The sequence below is a fragment of the Falco peregrinus genome, chromosome 5 (genome assembly GCF_023634155.1).
Source record: "Falco peregrinus isolate bFalPer1 chromosome 5, bFalPer1.pri, whole genome shotgun sequence".
Taxonomy (NCBI): domain Eukaryota; kingdom Metazoa; phylum Chordata; class Aves; order Falconiformes; family Falconidae; genus Falco; species Falco peregrinus.
Genome location: NC_073725.1, coordinates 43,258,715 through 43,278,520, shown reverse-complemented (window position 1 = coordinate 43,278,520; position 19,806 = coordinate 43,258,715). Strand labels below are relative to the sequence as shown.

Here is a 19,806-nt window from a genome sequence, read left to right as displayed (position 1 = left end):
TTATAAGTCACACTTTAGATCTATTAACATGTAATGGGAGGAAATAATATTTAAAAGGTGCAAGGAATGGCCTTAATACCATAAAAGTAAGAGAACAGCATCAGTCAGATGTTAGCAGTTAACAAATCTGTTTCTGCTATCTAAAGTTGCATGTGAATAGCAGTTTTATCACCAATGCCGACATAACTAGAATAAACAACAATTATTACACTTCAAGTACAGATTATGTCAATTACACAGAATAAGTGAGTATAGTAAAAGAAGGTGGATATATGTCCTTTAATGGATATGATGAAGATGGGTTATTTTAGCATAAAATGTATCTATTGTGAATGACACCAGTAAATGACAGCATTGCTTCTTACAGCTTTCATCTCAGCATGGAATTCTTATTTTTCCCTCAGAATGCCCACAAATACATTTTTACAATATTACTCCAGTCTTTTCTTTCCTTTTTAGGTTAAAATGGGGACAATGCTACAGTATTGGTAGTAGTAACATAAAAATGCTCAGAAACAGGACAAATCAAGGCATCTATTATTTAGAAACGCTATGCAAGAAAACATTAAAAAATGACAGAATTCCTTTCAGTAAAATTTTGACTGGCAAACACAAAGTAGTTTAAATAAAATTTTTACTTTGTTTTCAAAGTGTGAATGATTAACTGCTCATAATTCATTATTAATTATGACCTAAAATTCAGACAAAAGGGCAAAGGGTTTATTAACTCAACTTACAGTTACTACTAAGATAATCCCAAGCCTCCCCATAAAACTACACTATTTTTCTGTGGGACTGTGCTATGCTCCAATGGATGTTAACCAGTAGGCTGAGGGGCTTCTCTCTGCATATCTCCCTGTGCCTCTCTCCCCAGCCATGACATTCACAAGGTCTGCGGGCATCCTTATGTGTCATCTTCCACCAATCTTTTCCTGGAGGAGGTTGCACTCCTGCACCTTAAGAAGGAATACTTTTTATTCAGGGCATAAAAATACCTAAATGTAGAAGTGGCAGGACACAGTTCTGCAGGAATTATTCAGTTCAGAATACCTCTTTATTGTTATGATGATGATTATGATTGTATTACTTAAAATCTCCCCAAATTATTTTTTTAATTTATGTACTCATTTGGGGAGTCTGACACTGGCATATAGCACAAACTCAGTAAGTAACACAAGAAATGTAACACAGGTGTACTTATAAACTTAAAATTGAAAATAGGATAAATTTATGAATTGGTGCTGCAGCATAAAACTTAGTCTCTCTGCAGCTGTGGTTAAGCATTGACCACTTAAATTAATTTCCCAGCTGAAATTCTGCAAACTTCATAGGCTATTATTTAACAACCTCCAGGGAACTCATCTACCATGAAGCTCATTTCACATCTCATTTATTATTTGAATAAGGATAAATAGTTCCCAATTTCTCCAGTTTTCAGAACTCTAGAGATCCAGTCTCAATGAAATCTACAAAGGTAGCAAAAGGTATGCTACATAAAAGGGGGGGGGGGGGGGGGGGGGGGGGAGGGTGACCTCCATGAAAAGCAAAATATATTACAATGACACTCTGTATACAGAAAAGGATTGATCCCTTAGGATTTTGAACAAAATAGGTTTTTGAAGGGTGAAGGAACATTATGACAAGTGTTAATAGAGGAATTACAATGGGCAATACTGTTCTGTACAAATGCTCCGTTTTTACAGTAATGCCCATTTCTGTCATTAGCCAATTCCCACTGAAGGTTAGCAAAATAAAATCTTAATTTCCATACAAGCATAGCTTAAACCGGAATGGAATCAATTCCAAAAACTGTGAGGTATTAAAAATTCTGAAGATTTCTGAATATCTAGGAAATAGTGATATTAGTTCTAATGTATTTACCTAGTAATACAGACAAATATCTCAGGTTTGTCACAGGAATTGCCAACTTTGTTCCTCAGTGATTCTATTTGTAGTTAGTTACAGCATGCTAATTTTGACTAGGTTTGCTGTTCTTATTTCCGGCAGGAAACACCCTAATTTGGTTTGAAGAGGAAAGAACAAACACACAAGTAGATACAAATGGCTACAAATGCAAAATTGGATACAAGTGGGTGCAAAGAACTGGCAAATAACTTGTATCCAAAAGTGGATACAAGTGGGCTCAAATGATGGACCGAAAACTTTGTCATCAAACCCCTTTGTCTTAATTTACTGAAAGCAAATGCCGGATTGAAAGTCATATATGTTTCACTGTGTATTTACATTTACAACATTTTTTTTGAAAAAAAAAAAAAAATTACATTTACAACTACATCTGAAGTAACCTACTCCTGTTTCAATGTTATGTATAAATAAATTAAAATGTCTCATAACTTTTCATCAAGAAAAGTAACCAATTTCTTATGAGGTGGTAGAACTTTTGTAATTACAGGTAAAGGACAAGCCATAGAACATGAACTGTGTGAAATCTGTATCAAAATTTTTGCTTCAGAATTCCTTTTTATCAGGAAGTCGTCATCCAACAATCATGTCACAGTTAGTCTTCACTGAAGGATGATTTTTTTCAAGAACGCATGAGCATATTTCTATGATATCTCAAGAACTACGTAAAAAAGGGAAACTACTTACCAAGCAAACACTTTTTTTTCAGAAATATTGCAATTTTTTTACAAAATCTGAGAAATTAAAATTTAATTTTAACTTCTTGAGTTACTAGTTCATGCCAAATAAAGGCTTATTGACTTCTTTGATAACTGAGTCCAAGCATGGCAACTTATTCCTCACCGGTTCTGTTTCTCTGCTTTCTCACCTGCCATCAAATGAGTAAGCACTGTCAGATCTGAGACCATTTTCCAAATCTCTTGCCTAGGTGTCCAGTAGCTGCATCCTGACTACATGACACTGATTTTTTCCTCTGTACCTTCCACACCTTCTCTTGGGAAAAAAACCTGGGTGCGCTGGCATAAGCGGTGCCACAGCATGTTCCAGCTTTCCTCATGGTGGGAATGACTAGGCAATCAGGGCTATTACACAGAGCTGTTATGCGTGGCATGGAGCCCTTCTATCCCCAAAAGCAAGCACAAGTGGAGACAGCCCATCAGCTGCTGGAAAGATGATCAACATTAGGTCATCACATTATTTTAATGACACATGTAGAAAAGTTTGACAATTCACTGTCTTCAAGGCCCACCACCCTTTCCTTGTGTGTCCATTGAAAATGCATTACAAATCAATGCCTCAAGACTTCAAAAGTTGAAATAAAGTCCTTTCATACAGGTGTCCAAATGAATTCTTACCAATGATCTTAAGGTTATACACACCAAATATGAAAAATCTTGTGTCAAATATTTTATGTTCTAAAATGCTTGTTTTTTCAAGATACTGAAAACCACTACTTCTAGTTCAGCAAAGTGCTTTATCACACTTCACTATAAGTTTGTGAACCCTCATGCTGATTTATGATGTTTTTCCAAGCATTTCTCTGAAGTGCAGGGAACAATCACATTTCTATCCTGTTTCAGACTCTTCACTGACGTTGATGGGACAGCTGACAAGCATAATATTAATAACTATTTACATCTTCTAGGAGTCAGTACTTTGCCGTATTTTCAGTCTGTAATATTAATGTTGAAAGAATTACTGCAGAAGTAGTATATAGTCAGTGCCTAAACATTTCTGAGATTCTAGCTTTATAAAACAGCATGGTTACCCTGCTCACTTGGCAAACATCTATCTAGTAATTATAGTGATAAAGCTGTATTTAATCCAATTTAAGTTAATGCCTAGCTTTCACTTCATCTGAAAAGATATACAGAAGATATGCATCTTGTATACATGTAGATATACATCTACTAAGACACGTTTATTTCACAAGATTATGGCAGAACAAGATTATTTTCAGAAGCAACTCAGACTGTAAATATGAAGCATTAAAAAACCAAACCAAAACCAAAACAAACAAACAAAAAAACCCCAAACAAACAAACAAAAAAACCAACCACACACCAAAACCCACAAAATCCCCAGAAAAATGGAGAAAACCCACTTGAAAGCTGAAGATACTTTTTCAGGCAGAAAATTCATTTAATTTCTGTTCAGTTGGCTGCAGGGACCTAAAAATGCATCTATCCTTTAGCAATACCACTTTTTGTTTTAAAAATATAAATGTTTTCTTTCCCTAAAGAGGATGGATGATTTTTTTTTTTTAAATTACTTAAGAATCACTAAGTAATGAAAATACTTGGCAGATAAAGATATACTCACAGACAATACTAAAACATCCATGGTTCAATGGATGAGGCCAAATCTAGTAAAAAAAAAAAAAAATACCCAAAAGATACTGTGAATTTTCTCCCACATCTAAAGTTCAAGTCCCTTTACTACTTCTCTATAAATTTAGGGGTTTTTTTAGAGCATCAGTCATTTCTGATATCCCTGTGATTAATTATGAAGACAGTTTAAGGTTCCAAAGACTGGATCTAACTGATGGGCTGTTTTGACAAGAACACATACAAGTGAAAGTGGGTCAGTTGTAGTATGTGAACAGCAAAGCAATGGCAAGGCTGATGATGTTCTTTCATGATCTGCCTTTATTGACCCTAATCATATTACGGTACCCTGAACTACTTTCAGATGGAATCTCATCACTACTCCTTCACCTTAAGCATGGTTTTACTGCTAGGGTGATCTTCCATGGCAGGTTTAGGCAGGTTCAGCAGCTTACACACTTTTTCACCTATACATCACATTTTCTTTCTTTCTCCCAACCACCATTTCCTCAGATTTTAAAATAAATTAACAATAAAATTACAGGATTTTGGCTGAGTTACTATGCCAAATTCCTGGGACTTATGGTCCTAAAAGATGTATCCCACACTGACCAGGATATCTTGTTATAACCTAAGCACTTTTTTCCATCCTTCTTGCACCTTGGAACATGTCAAGATGCAAGGGCTGCATAAAGACATCTCCACATCTCTGTGCTGAGAAGCTCAAATAGGGCCTTCATGGACAGACTTGTATCTAGTCTGTGCAATGCTCACTGTTAAAGCAATTCTTCCATGCAGAGCTAAGGAATATCTTGAGCAAAGACAGGCATCACTTCCTTTTCAATATTTATGAGAACATTTTTGCTAGCAACTGAGTCAATTATCTGTCTAGCAGCAAATCCTAGTGAGCAAAGGGATCACTATTACATGTTTTGCTTAAAGATGTGGACCCTTCTCTATCCAAAGGATTTTGCCTGACTGAGATAGTAAGTTACACAGAATTCCTGCTCTTGCATCCATGCAAATAGCCTTAACCTCCCAAAGAAAGAAAACTGTAACACAGAGACACAATGAGAACATGACTTGCCATGAAATCCTGTCTTCATTAAAGATAACAAGAGTTTTGCTATATACTTCAGTAGAAGTGGAAATTCTAAATTGCTTCTTAATTCTACTATAAGCATACTCAATAAATATAGATTATAAAAAATAATATAAAAGCCCCCTGTGTTTGATATAAAGCCTAGAACTATGGAAGGATACTTAATTAAAGCTTCAATGAAGGTACTGCTTGCCTGTGATTTCTCGCTACCTTTCAAAGATGGCTTCTAGATCCAGGAAAGGAACAAGAAAAAAATCACTAACATTTTCCTTCTCTTTGCAAAGGTATCCAAGTCTCATTTTCCTGTTCAGCAATTCCTGGTATCAGTAGCAAATTTGAGACACTACTTTGAATTTTTAGGAAAGGAAAATCCCTACTTTACATAATTCCCCACAAATTCAAACAACTCAACACAGTCTCTCAGTGGGCTGTGGGTTGTGAAAGGTGGTGAAAGTCTTTCATTACTTCAGGTTTTCCATATTTAAAACATGGGCAGTACTTGACAGTTCATTGGCGTACAGAAAGGCTGCTTTTACCTGGTGCAATTTCCTTTGGGCTTCCTGCATGTAATCAGGGAACCAAGGTAAAGCACACTCACCCCTGCCCCCTTTGTCGCTGTCCCTGCAACAACAACAAAAAAATTCTGCAAGGAAATGACAGATGTGAAACTAAGAATACAATTTTGACTGGAAAAGGCATTGTTAAAATAGCTCAGAAATCCTTACTTTTGGTCTCTTTGTGCATATGTTGCGACGATGACATTGTGACACATCCTCCACTGCATACCAATAAAACAGTAACACGAAGAATAAATTACTTCTATTGCCTCAGAGTGGACTATGGCTTCATAGTATTAAGCTTTGTAATGGCACTGAACAAAAGGGCAGTTTCTTTTCCAAAGAACTGAACTAAAAGCATGAAATTATCCCTGAAGGTTTGCATAATGGACAATATATTTTCCTGGCTTCTCAGGTAATTTCCTTGTTTTCACAGTGTTTTCTATGCTTGGAAATCCACTTGTCAAAAATGGCAGTAGTGATGTTTCGAAATGGCCTTTGTAAAATTCACACCACTTTTTGTCTTTCAAATATACTGCATTGCACCACACACATTTTCAAGATGTAAATTCTCTGTATTTCACTTCATACTGGGTATTGAATAGCCTCCACTATCAAAAGGAATTTCACCACCAACCACAAAGTCTTCTCTTTGTTTTTCACTCTTTCCCACAAGTGTCCCAGTTCCCTCTCTGTCCAGTCTACACGTGTATTGTTTTTCACATAGTCTGTGGACTAGTGAAGAAAACTGAGCATCAATTGTCCAAACTAGAGTCTACATAAATTCTGCATGAAGTATGGACATGAGATTGACGTGTGATATGTCAGCTTTTGTCCTGGCCCACTACAGCTCTCCAAGACAGTCTTCGATCCTGGTCACAAGGACAGAACATGGTGGAGGCACCTAGGTCATACAAGTGCAAGTATTACAGCTGTCATATTAAAAGCCATTAGTACTTCATTAGTACAGAAATTAAGAAATCCACATGATTTGGACTGACATCAGCATCCTCTGGCACAGCTCCCAGAACACCCTGTAACTACCTCTGCACATCACACCCTGCCAGGACATGTTCTAACAAGACCTCAGAGTTAAATACACAGCAGCTCTTTTGATTTTGGGTGCATATTTTTATAACTTGCCTACAGAGATATGTATGCTATACCCTGGGCTTCATAAAAAAAGCATGACCAGCGGGTAGAGAGAGGTGATTCTCCCCCTCTGCTCCACTCTGGTGAGACCCCACCTGGAGTACTGCATTCAGCTCTGGGGCCCCCAGCATAAGAAATACATGGATCTTTTAGAGTGGGTCCAGAGGAGGGCCACTAAAATGATCAGAGGGATGGAACACCTCTCCTGTGAAGAAAAACTGAGAGAGTTGAGTTCTTTCAGCCTGGAGAAGACAAGGCTCTGGGGAGACCTTATTGCAGCCTTTCAATATTTAAAGGGGGCTTATAAGAAAGATGGAGAGAGACTTTTTACCAAGGGCTGTAGTGAAAGGACAAGGGACAATGGTTTTAAATTGAAAGAGGATAGATAATTGAAAGAGATAGATAGAAGACATAAGAAAGACATTTTTTTATGATGACGTGGTTGTAAGACACTGGGGCAGGTTGCCAAGAAAAGTTGTGGATGCCTCACCATTGGAAATGTTCAAGGTCCAGTTGGATAGGGCTTTGAATAGCCTTCAATCTAGTGCAAGAAGTCCCTGCCCATGGTCAGTGGGGTGGACTGAATGATCTTTAAAGATCCCTTCCAACCCAAAACATTCTGTGATTCTATGATTAATGAAGGATTTAAAAACATGGGTAGCACTTCCCTGTCAATAATAATCCATTAGTCAATTAATAATTGCTCCAGAGGCAGCTGCATGGCAAACTGTATAGCTCAGCCAGCAACGACAGGCTTTACATTGGCACAGTGAAAATAAAACTAAGTAGTGAGTACACAGATCAGAAACCAATAGCACAATGTAAATGTGAAAACCACAGGGCAGCATGCAACAACACCCAAGCAGGTATCAGGGATGGAAGAAATCAATACACAGATCAGAGACGAAGAAAAACAGTTAGTACCCAGGAAAAGAGCTACCAAGCTGCAGCAAATATGGCTGGATATCCATGTATTTGCAGTAGAATTGGAGAGGTAAGAAGCAACGGAAGCATGTGGTAACCTTTAAAGAGTAGGAGAAGAAAGACGAGGAATGACAAATTGAAAGTTCAAATTGAAGCAGTTGCTAGAATGGAAATTCATGATGACTAAATCTTTGTGTGAAAATTGCTGCCAGGTAACGGATCAAAAACAGTAACAGAAGAATGATCACAGATGGATATTAAAAGTGTAATAAACAGAGAGCCCTTGATAAATTCAGAGCTGCTTCAACACCAGAGTTTAATGAAAGATATGTAACTGACCAACTAAACATTAACAAAATCCTACTGATATGTCAGCACGCACCAAAAATGAGCCCCTGAACAAGGAAGCAAGCAATCAAATCAAGGCAGAAGGGTAACAACACTTGACAACAATAAACCTGGTTCAATAAGGGTGAAAGTGACTGCAGAAAATCTGAAATCATAGTTAGAATACCAAAAAGGGTGAGCCTTCGGATGCACCAGAAGCTGTCTGCAGCACAGCGCCTTACAGCGTGAGGACAGATGTACCAGAGGTTAGGTCAGCTGTCCAGCTAACTGCAGTGTGTGTCTCCCAGTAGACTGCTTCCGCTGCATAATGAGAACAAAACAGGCATGCAATGGTACCTCCCAAACTCTTGGCAGTTTATCACAGGTGGGAGGTTATAGCCTTTTTGCTGTGCTAATAGCCCTTAACAGCCTTTTCTTTCAATAATTTGCCAATTACCTACCAATCCCATTCATACTTCCTTTTAACCAAAACATCCCTTGGCAATGAACTGTGCAACAGACCATCTTAAAACAGCATTTTCTTTTGTTTTTATTGTGTTGCCTAAGAATTTCACAGAGTAGCTCTCATTCTCTGTATTTAGAGAAATCATTAATGATGATTCTCCATGCAGCTTCTCTATGACACTGTTGATTTGATGTTTCTCTGTTGTATCTCAACTACCGCTCTTTCTGAGAGGAATAATCTTTACCCAAGTATTCTAGAAAGGGTCAAACATTTCTACTTCAGTTTTTGTTTTCAGCTTAATCTTCCTAATGTAAGGACAAACACACAATTACTTTGATTTGTTTTCTTAGGATATATAGAAGAAAGAGCACACACTGTTCAGATCCAGTTTCCTTCTAACAGGACTGGAGTGGTAAGGGTAAGTCCTAGCTGCATGTGCTGATATGCAACTGTAACCGTCTGAAACATGGTCTCCTCACGTTGCTTTTCACAGTAGTAAATAGTACTTCTTTTTGGGACAATTAAAGGTATGTGCACTCTTCTTCTGGCTAAGCTCCATGCAAGGAACAGAATACAGACAAGTTTGGTCAGCTCCATTTTCGGGAGTACACCAGTATAAGTCCAGCATTTCAACCTGACACTTGTCAGTTAATGACTAGAGACAACTGAAAAACTCACACACTCAATTTGATCTACAGAACTACTGACATTGCAAGCCCCCTAAAAAATTACCTCTGAGGTGCTGTGAAATGTGATACAAGATCTAGAATCTGTAATTTCAATAGTTCTGATGCTTGTTATGTAGGAAATGAAATTCAAAATTTTCTTACTTCAAGGATATTACAGTTGATGAGGAAGTCTAGCAAGTCATTATCTTTTCTTAAACAGTTACAAAGGGCATTTAGTCTACTATAACAATCCTAGTATATTATTCATGTGTGAAATATGACTGCTAGAGACACATGAAATAAAAACTGAGTTCTGAGACCTCACAATCTGCCATAGCACAGGCTTTTAGCTTGAAGGAGAACTCAAAACCACTTTAAAAATAGTTTGTAAAGTAGAATTATGCAAAAATGTCAATTTTCTGCTAGAACCCTCAGTTTTTCCTTATAAAACTAGTTGCGGGAGGGGGTGTTGATCAATTTGTTCTCTTCTCAGAAAAGTAATTGCAAGAAAAAGCTAGAAATGCAAGAACTGAAGAATAACCTTTGTGATCCCATTTCACTTATTACAGAGCAGACCATTAGAATCCCAAAAGAAAATCACTACCTCATCTAACTGAGGAATGAAAAAGGATGAAGTAGAGGGTGCAAAAGTAGATACTGCCTATGTGATTGCGACCTGCTACCTGGTAGTACCTTAGATACGTTTTTTAGCCCCTCCTGTTTTTCTTTTTAGATGAATGGTAGGGGCCTGGATGCAAATAATGTATGTTTACTACACATGTCATTTGTCACCAAACTGATCTTATGTCAAAGGCATACTGAAGCAAGATTAAAACCTCAGCTGTGACTATATGCCTCCACAACTAATGCTATGGCTAAAATAGAAGAGTAACTGAAAATAATATGTGTTCAGAGTGATCTAATTTGCCTTTGAATTTGAAAATCTTTGTAAGAAAAGGTATTACCTATATCTCCATAACAGAAATGAAAAAATGAAAAATGAAAATTTGAATGAATGTATTAAAAGACAAAACAATCACCTTAATCTAGAGGCTCAGAAATGAAGACGGCTTCCGTTAGATTCTCCTCTGTCTTTAGACAAATTCTGCTGCTAAAAAATAAGGTCAGATCTTGATTTAGCACCATCTAAGAAGTACACTTGTGGATTTATGTGTCAGAACTAATTATGGCTAACACTTCACCCGTCTCATTTGAAAGGCCATATAACTGATACTATATTTGATGATTTTGTCACATATCACAAATAATACATTATTAAGGATGTGACTGACTTAGAATATAATTTCAGAAGTAATTTTCTCTTTCATCCAGAGTATTGTGAAATACAGTAATTTTATTAAGGATTTCTTTAAGAACCCACCCAAGGTTTTCTCTTCAACAGATAACTAGCAGCTGTTAGAGTTAAAACTTCCAAGATGACTGTCTGACTAAGCTGGGACAGATGACACTTGTTATGCTTCACTCTGTGAATATCCTGTTGTAGCAAAGTAAAACAAAGCTCTCCTGAACGCAGGCTTTCTTTGCTTCATGTCTGCAGGGTTAAGGGGACCCTTAACCTTAACTTAACTGATCCTCAAAGATGTTTCTTGCTATCTGATCTAAAAATGAGGGAATGCCTCCCAGTTCAGCACCGGGTGCCTACGGTATCAGATCCTATGAGATGGCATGTGGGAATGCTAGGGGTTCTAGGATTTAGAACAACAACAAGCTGCTAGTCATACTGAACATTTCCATCTTGCAAATGCTGCAAGAGACAACTCATACCATACTATGTAACAAATGAGACAAAGGCTTTTTACAAGACACCTAAGTTCTTTTTGATACATTTACAACCTATAGTAAAATGCCACCATCAATGTCCTTTATGTAGGAATGTCTGAAATAGGACTGGTCAGCACTTACGCTTTGATGGCTTAGCCTGAATAAGAGATGAGGGTATTCAGAATATCAGAAGAATGCAAAGACACAAGTCACATTTTGCTTTAATAAAACAGAGGTCCATTTCAGGACAGAAAGCATTTTTTCCCCAAAATGACAAAACTTGGAATATATAAAACTGTCTTGTTTAAAATTCTGAGAAATGAAGGCTGCAACTACTATACCTGCAAACAGCATGTCACTGTCAAAAGTACAAATACCAATGGGGAAAAAAAAAAAAAAAAAAAGGAAGACAGCTGTCTATCAGCTTCAGCTGTCTGTCTTCCCATGTTTGGTCATATTTCAAACCATTATATCTAGTTTAAAATGCTGCTCAGGAGCTTGAGAAATCTAATTTGCACCATTATCAACATATTCAGGTATACATGTTTCAGAATCAGGCCCTTGAAATACAGTTTGGATTTTACACTGAGAAAAATATAAAAATAGCACAACAGGTACTAAAAATAGTAGCTGGAGAAAGAAGGTTTGTTTGTGTTTGTAGAACAACAGTGCTATTCTAGATTCATAGCAAACGCATCATTCTAATTTTCAATCAATATTCCATTACTTTCTAAGCTAATACCTAATTGGTAATAAGATTGAAATCGTTACAGTGGATTTGGTTGTTTACTTTTCTTAACCACTTGTAAAATAGGAAAATAACAAATGTATTTTATATCTACTTAATTGCAATTTTATTTTGCATATAAACTTCCATAAAGTTGTATTTTTCAATAAATTTTCCTTATTTATTTTTGTCTGATTTTGGTCCTTGATTTTGGTTCTGAGGTTTAGTGGGAGCTGGTGTGAGGAAAGGAAGTCTTTGTGTGCTGCTCACTTTGGGTTTCTGCCACACCATTCAGTTAAAAGCCTTACAATTTCCCATCTACAAGGTTCCACTCAAAAGTGGATCTGGCTTTCCAGAAGTTCTCAAGCATCTTTATTTGCTGCTTTGAATTTTTGGCTGAGAACTCCTCCTTTTCCTAGCAGTTAGTATACAGGCGCAGTTGTTTATATGGTCCCAAAGTTGGCTTCCCATACTAGTAAATAAACTGAAAATATGAATTTGAGAGATTTACTATTCATAGTGATTCTTTCTTGGAATGTGGTAAACAAATGACAGACTTACATAGGGAGGAAAGAGGAAGAGATGGTACCAGCTATCTCAGATACACGATATCTTTTACATTTAGAAAAGAAAAACTGGTAGTCTGTGTTACAGAGACTTAGGCCATTTTCGGTTCAAGAGTCTAACATTTTCTATTCACTAGGAATCTCTGAAAACACCAGAACAGTTGAACAGATGTTCTGGCTAGAGATAGAGTACATTGAGAAGTCAAGACATGTATGTTGACCAGAAAACTATTAAAAAGTTCCATCCTATGATTAGGCTTTCAAGAAAAAAAATCACATTCTTAAGTGAATCTAAACATTTCCTGTGAAGCATGGAAATGACCTACGGGACTTTAAGCATGTGGTGTGAAAACACTCAAGCACTAACTTTATGGGGTGTGGGGAACACAACACAGTAAACACAGAGGTTACAATTTTAATACTGTTACCCAGTCAGAAGACAGCCCAAAACTAACTGAGAGGCTGTTCTAGTCCACATCTCAGTAGAAATACTTCAGAGAAAAAGTGGTAACAGAGTGTGAAGACCTTTCCCCCTACAGGTCTTTAGCCCTGGAAGTATCCAAGTACTATCCACTGAAAAGGAAGATCAGAAAGAGGTCTGCACTTGGCAACTTACAGGAACAGAATAACAATTATTTTCTTCAAAATTTCTGAGTTTTGAAGGGTTGTAGGTTGTGGCACAGCAAGCACCATCATAAGCAAAGCAATACACGATAACAAACATCAGATCTTGATCTTTTTCTTGAGAACAATCAAATCACACCTTACACCTCATGCCCCTCAAAAATGACTACAAAAACCAAAACTGCATCAAAATAATATAAGATCCTTGTATTCCCTGCACAGAACTGGGCAAGTACAGTAGAAAACCCTACAACACTAACACATTGAAAATACTTTCAGTTTCTGAATGGAACCTTCCTAACACTCAGGAGGTCAAATACAGGACACATGGGTTTATAGGTCCCTTCTTAGATTATGTTGCTACTCCTTTACATTTGTACAAAGGATTTTGACAAAAAATGAGCATTCTCCTTCCAGGTGCCTCTGTGCAACCACAGCAATATTAAAGCCTTTTCCTCCAAAGAAGATACAATTCTCTCCACCTAAAAATAGTCATTTGGGAAATAAATATGGGACAACCTAAATAAAATACTGCATTATATCAGATTTAAAAGGGAAGTGTTCCTTTTTATAGCATGTTTTGAGGTTTTAAGTTGATTTAATGATTAGTTGGCAGTCAAGTGAACTAATGCCTCCTCTAATAAACCTGCAGTTTCATTAAACTGACCAAAATAAACAAATCACAGATAATGAAAGGTAAATAACATGTACACTTTTAAAAAGTGAGATAATAAATCTATATTTGTAGTGGTAACTTACTTTAATCATATATTTATATGTGTATTCATTTATATCTTTATGTATATTTGATTGTTGACTTAGCCTTGCACCCAAATATTTTGAACTGATATTTTTTTCTGGCCTTAAATAATTAAAGATTAACATGCAACTCTGGAAAAGTAAGGCAGAGAAGAGGATATTCTTTTCAACAGTCCTTTTTTCATGAATGAATCAAAATTTTTGTCAAGCTGTTCTGTAGCAGATTCAGATAGGTTTATTTCATCAAATATTTGAAAACCAAAAATAGCGTCTACTTTAAACGCCACATGTTCTTGTTCAAAACATTAAACCCAAGTGTTGTAGGGAAAAACAGAAATTCAACAAAAATATAATATTTCAGATATATTTCATAAAAAAACTTTATATATTTATTTCAAAATAAATTAAATCAGACAGTTAAAAATAGTTTTGAGATTGCAGATTCATTCACATACTCACAGTGTTTTACGATGCAGCAAATAAGCACTTCGCAACCTAGAAGGATCGTACCTGAAATGGCTTAGAGCTGCTGATGTGGAGTGTCTGTCTGTTCCATCTGTTTTCCTGATTTCCAAACTTGTACCACAACAGCCATCCATTGGTATTACTCACAGTTCTCTGGAAGACTGACAGCTTGTAAACTTGCTTTCCAAACATATGATAATGAAAGCGGAAAATGCAGGTTCCATTGACAGAAGGATTGAAGAGGGGACTAAGCAAAACTGCTTTATCTTGGAACTGGTGTGGCTCAGAGGATTCCATGTAGAGGTAGTGTCCCCTGGCTGTGCCTGTTGTGTGATCCTTTAATGGGCCTGTATTAACTGTGGGGGTTGGACCCTGTATTCTGATCCAGTCAAAGTCATCATCAATGTCCTGCTCCCAATTGCACAGCCCATTTTCAAAGTTACAGTGCAGGTCAGGGTCTGAAATGTAAACAGAACAGACTGTCAAGTGAAAGGAGTACCAAAAGCTGATCAGATCATACTTTAATATATTTTTCTCCTTGCAAATTTTCTTTCTAATATAGAGAAAAACACATTTTCTTCTCCTCACAAAAAATCTCCTCTGAAGAATATATACCTGCCTGCACACAAAAAACCAAAACCAAACAAAACCAAAACAACAAAAAAAATCTTTACTAAATTATCTCCTCTTTCAATATATATCTAGCAAACTCTACATAATTAACTGAATAAAAAATTGTGAATAACATTATTAAATTTCTGTATTTTTATAATTAAAGCATACAAAGGTCTTTGAAATTTAACTGAGTAAAAGACTTAAAACTAGGTTAATTGCATGAAACAAACCACAGGATACAGTCTTGTAAGTATGTGTAATAATAATGAGCTAATATATTTTTGCATTGCAGAAGCAGTCATAAAACTGGATTGTGTTTTAGATCTTTATTTTCTTCAGTAACAGTAGTATGATAAACAAAGCCAAATTCACAAGGGGCATTTATTCCACAACTGCAGTTTATTATTTGACACCAAGTCAAAATCTATTGATTAGACCAATTACTTCTAACATTAAAAAAATGTGTATCAGAGGTGATGAACTTGTATTTCATCTTTGTATCTGCCCTTCATAAACAGAACTGACATAATAAGTGATTTTTTTTAATTGTTATTTTTTATGATGTTTAAAACTGCAAGTCATATGATGCTTTCTTAGTATAGACCTCAAAATGGCTTATAAAGAAGATGAACTTTTTACAAGTGGGAAAACTGAGATAGGCTGGAAAGCCTTCACATTCTTTTAAATTCAGATCAGTTTTAAGTTGAAATTCAGCAAGTATCAGTGCAGGCTGGTATCCCCTCAAGCATGTAACATGTCCCCTGTTTCTCAAACTCATTCTGATTTGCCCAATTTAGTTACCTTGGGATGTGATAAAGCAACTACTAGTTAATTTCATTGTATATTAATGTTCTTGAGTTCTAAAGTTGATGAATGCATGCTTCTGGGAGAATATCATCAATAGCACCCTTCGGCACTGCAAGGTGAATGTCAAAAATGTGAACAACCCAGAGCTTTCTCACAAATTATTTCTTTGAAAGGGACAGTCATGCCCAGCATGACCTTGCAGTACAGATATTTTAATATTTTCTAGGTAGAAAGAGTATACGTCATAAAAAGAGCTAGGCCATACATTCCTTTTTGTCCATATACGTCTTCCACTATAGTTCTATCAGTATAATCAAAGACAGCATGTTAACCCAAATCAACTGGCAGTCTGTGAATCCCCGTTTTTAAAATAAACTTGTAATGCATCTATGTGTATTACAGAAGTTAAGGAAATACAACTCATTTGGATAAAGGGGACTGAATTCCATTTACCCTCAATTGTAACTCATCATATGTATTTAAGTTAAAAATCATCCAACTCTGTTTCATCAGTAACTATATTCAGTTGAATCATCATTGGCTGTGACATTGATAGGCTGCAGTAGTACTGTGCTTTTTCACTCCAGGGATGAATTAGCAAGTAAATTTTGGTTTGATGCAAAGTAAGCAATAATGGGAAGTACTTACTACAGTTGTCTTCATCCGATCCATCCCCACAGTCATCCACAAGATCACAGACCAATAAACCATCAATACATGCTTTTGTGTCTCTGCACCAGAAACGATCAGGACCTTCACAACTTAATGCTGGAGGTGGAAGAGCACAATTTTCAAATGTAATATCATCAATTGCTGAGACGCCGTCATAAAATCCCAGACTGATTTTTTCAAGTGAAAATTGGAAAGGATATGGAAGGCGTCCAAGCTGAATGACTGCCTTCAACCATTGATTTCCCTCATTGTAATATGCTCTCCAAAGGACAGTAGGCTGTTTGATCCCATCCACAAGCAATTGCATCTCTGCTGCCCCAACTGACTGTCCGTAATTGTAATACCTAGAACGATAAAAAAAATGGTTATGGGTGCAAATGATGAGAACGGACCACATCATGTATAATAGCCATTATCTTCCATTATCTTTTCTGTCATAGCTCTGTGTAGTCCACACTGCCTATTCCCAGTTTACCTGTAATTCAGTCCACTTTCTGTATGATGGTAGGATAGGCTACTCTATCAGTATAGGGCTCATTTCAAGAATTGAAGATTGCGAGAGAAGAATTAAATTAATCATTGAATTAAAACCTGTAACTGAAGAGACACATTTGCTTTCATATTAATCAATGAACACTGCTCAATGAGATACACGATATATTTATATATTTAAATCAATAACTTTAAAATAAAGTTAAATCAATAACTTTAAAGTTTCAAGAAGGAAAAAGAGAATACATGCTGAATGCAAAAGTACACCTTCTATCTATGACAGATATCAATGTGTTGCATTTTACAGAATTTTTGGAGGATCTCAAAGCAGTTAAAAATCATAAATACTTAGGTGAGCAATTGTACAACAAAACTGGAAACAGAACCAGGAACAGAACCAACAGCTTGTAATTTCCAGACCTATACCCCAACTTGAAGTCTTGAGCCTTTGAGAAGAAGACATTTACTCTATGTTAAATGTATTTGACATTACCGAGGAAAAAAAATATCAAAGTCAGCCCAAACATTTATTTAAACAGTAGCACCACTTTAGAATTCAGTAATCAAATTACCACAGTTTACTTATCCTTTTCCTCCTCCACAAGACCGCACAAAGATTGCCACAAGACAATAACTGAAAGGTGGGATTTTTAATATATATATGAAGAAAGGATTGGAAGCAAAGCTTCAATTCTTGCACTGGAGCTTTCACTTAAAGATGATACAATCTAATTTTGGATACTGTAGGTGACTCAAGGAGCTACTAGATTTTTTGATGGTTTCTCGTTCTTGAACAAAATTCCACAGCATTTGATAATTTACTTAACCAAAGTAGAAATGTTAGCAAAACGACTGTGGTATTTGTCTGTGTATATGCAGACACAATCTTTTAATACAATTTTGCTCAGATTCATCCCATGTTTCAGTTCTGTTCTCCAAGTGCTTCAGCTTACTTCTGCATATTGTTCATAAGGATTAAAGAATAAAGAAGAAATAAACACTGCAGAGGAATATATGTCTATTGCAAACTATAACCTCAGTTTCAGTCCAAAAGAAGCAATGCGAGATGATCCATTAGTTTTAAGTCTAAATTATTTCATACCAAAAGGACAAGGTGCAATTTGATCCAGTCTGCCTGAACCTTGGGCTTTGTAGCCGAGCTACTTGTGAAATGATGCTGCTGTTTTTCAGAATGAACATAAAATGACCTATTAAAATAAAACAGAAAACAACTTTTCAGGTTGAAGAAAAAAAGCGTTTCTAAGGTTTTTTAAGCATTAATGGCCTCCGCTTAAAATCTGATTAAAGAGCAGGTATCAATTCCTCTTCCCTGTTTCTAGGCCTGGCTTGTCTTACCTTCAGTTTTGTTATAGGTGTGATCCTGTGGAGGAGCTTGCTTCTGAAAAGCAGGTGCAAGAGCACTACTGGAACTTCTTACCCAGTCAAATTCATCTGCATTTGCAGTTTCAATCCAGCCACAGCTCTCTCTCTCAAAATCGCATACAGCAGCTGAAATGAAGAAAGATATATTTAACTGTATCTCTACACATGGCATTACTAAACAAGCTTTGCAGTATGAAAAGGAAATAAAATACTTCTCTCACCAATGCTCTAGAAAGAAGTCTAAGCAAGGGGTGTGGGGAAGCAGAGTATGGCCTCATACCAGTGAGGGGGTATTTGCTTTATAACAGTTGGATAAAACAGCAGTCCCACAGGAATGACCAAGCCATCATTATGTGCCATGTACTCAGTAAAACAAGTCCTTCCCTCTAAAGGCACTGGAGCCAAAGCTTTCAAAGCAGGCAAGAAGGCACTGAAAAAGACCTCACAACCCTCATGTTACAGAGAAACAACACAGAACACACAAGCATTCTGCAAGATTTTTTAGGGAATCAACGTTGGAGCCAGTAATCAAATCCCTTATTTCCTGAATCTCAGAAAGTATGGTAATGATAACAAAAGCTTTCCTCTAGTTATAACAGGAATTAAGTTAAACATTAGGCATTATTGAGACACTGTGATATTGGCAATCTCTGAAACACAAACTACTGCAGTGAAAAAGATTTGAAAAATATATTCAGCTGCGTTCTTCAATGCTGCATTTAAAAGACCAGTGATATTTTAGAAAATTGCTATAATACGAAATAAAGAAGTGAAAGCGTGTCATTTGTGACTGAACATAAATTGACAAATATTTATTATGTTAAAATGAAGAAACATCAGGTTTTCCTCTTCTGCTCTTTAAAAAAAAAATTCTCATTAAATCACAAAATGGTAATCTTTGAGTCCTGTAACTATAACAGGCTTTCAATGGAAAATCTTAAGAAAATTATTTCAAGATTTGTAAAAAATGTAATTTATTCATTATGCACATAGACTAAACGAAAAAATATTCAGACATGACTGTGAGAATTCTGCCATTATTTTATAACACCCTATCACAACTTCCAGTAGCCACATCATATGGTATAGAAAATGCACGTTTCAGAAACAAATTAAGTCTCTTGGAGAACAGGATTATATAAGTGTTTTTTTGTGGAAGGTATGGGAGGTTTTTTGATTTTTTTTTTCTTCTTTAAGAACTGTGTCACATTAAATTATACAACATTTGTAGAAAAAATAAAAAAATTACTAGCCAGGAAAATTAGTATTACTGTTCATTAGGGCGTCTAAATAGACAAGGTTTTGTGGATTATCAAGCAATGAGCATAGAATTCCAGTTATTAACACTGCTGTAAAAAAATGATTCCATAAATATGAAAGACGATGTAATATTTAAGAGATGAAAGAAACTAGGAGCTTGCTTTACCTATGGCATTTGTGGGTCAGAAATGTCAACGATAAAATAAGG

The 19,806-nt window shown here is 36.2% G+C and overlaps 1 protein-coding gene across 1 annotated transcript in view; it reads right to left on the bottom strand.

The window, feature by feature from the left end:
* The window catches only part of MALRD1 (MAM and LDL receptor class A domain containing 1), a 282,749-nt gene that overhangs the window by 202,976 nt on the left and 59,967 nt on the right, over window positions 1-19,806 (bottom strand). Inside the window, exons 14-17 of the mRNA XM_027777677.2 lie at window positions 18,312-18,464; window positions 18,058-18,163; window positions 16,440-16,807; window positions 14,415-14,827 (exon numbers count right to left, since the gene is read on the bottom strand). Coding sequence (XP_027633478.2) covers window positions 14,415-14,827; window positions 16,440-16,807; window positions 18,058-18,163; window positions 18,312-18,464 — 1,040 coding nt within the window. The remainder of the gene's footprint in view (window positions 1-14,414; window positions 14,828-16,439; window positions 16,808-18,057; window positions 18,164-18,311; window positions 18,465-19,806) is intronic.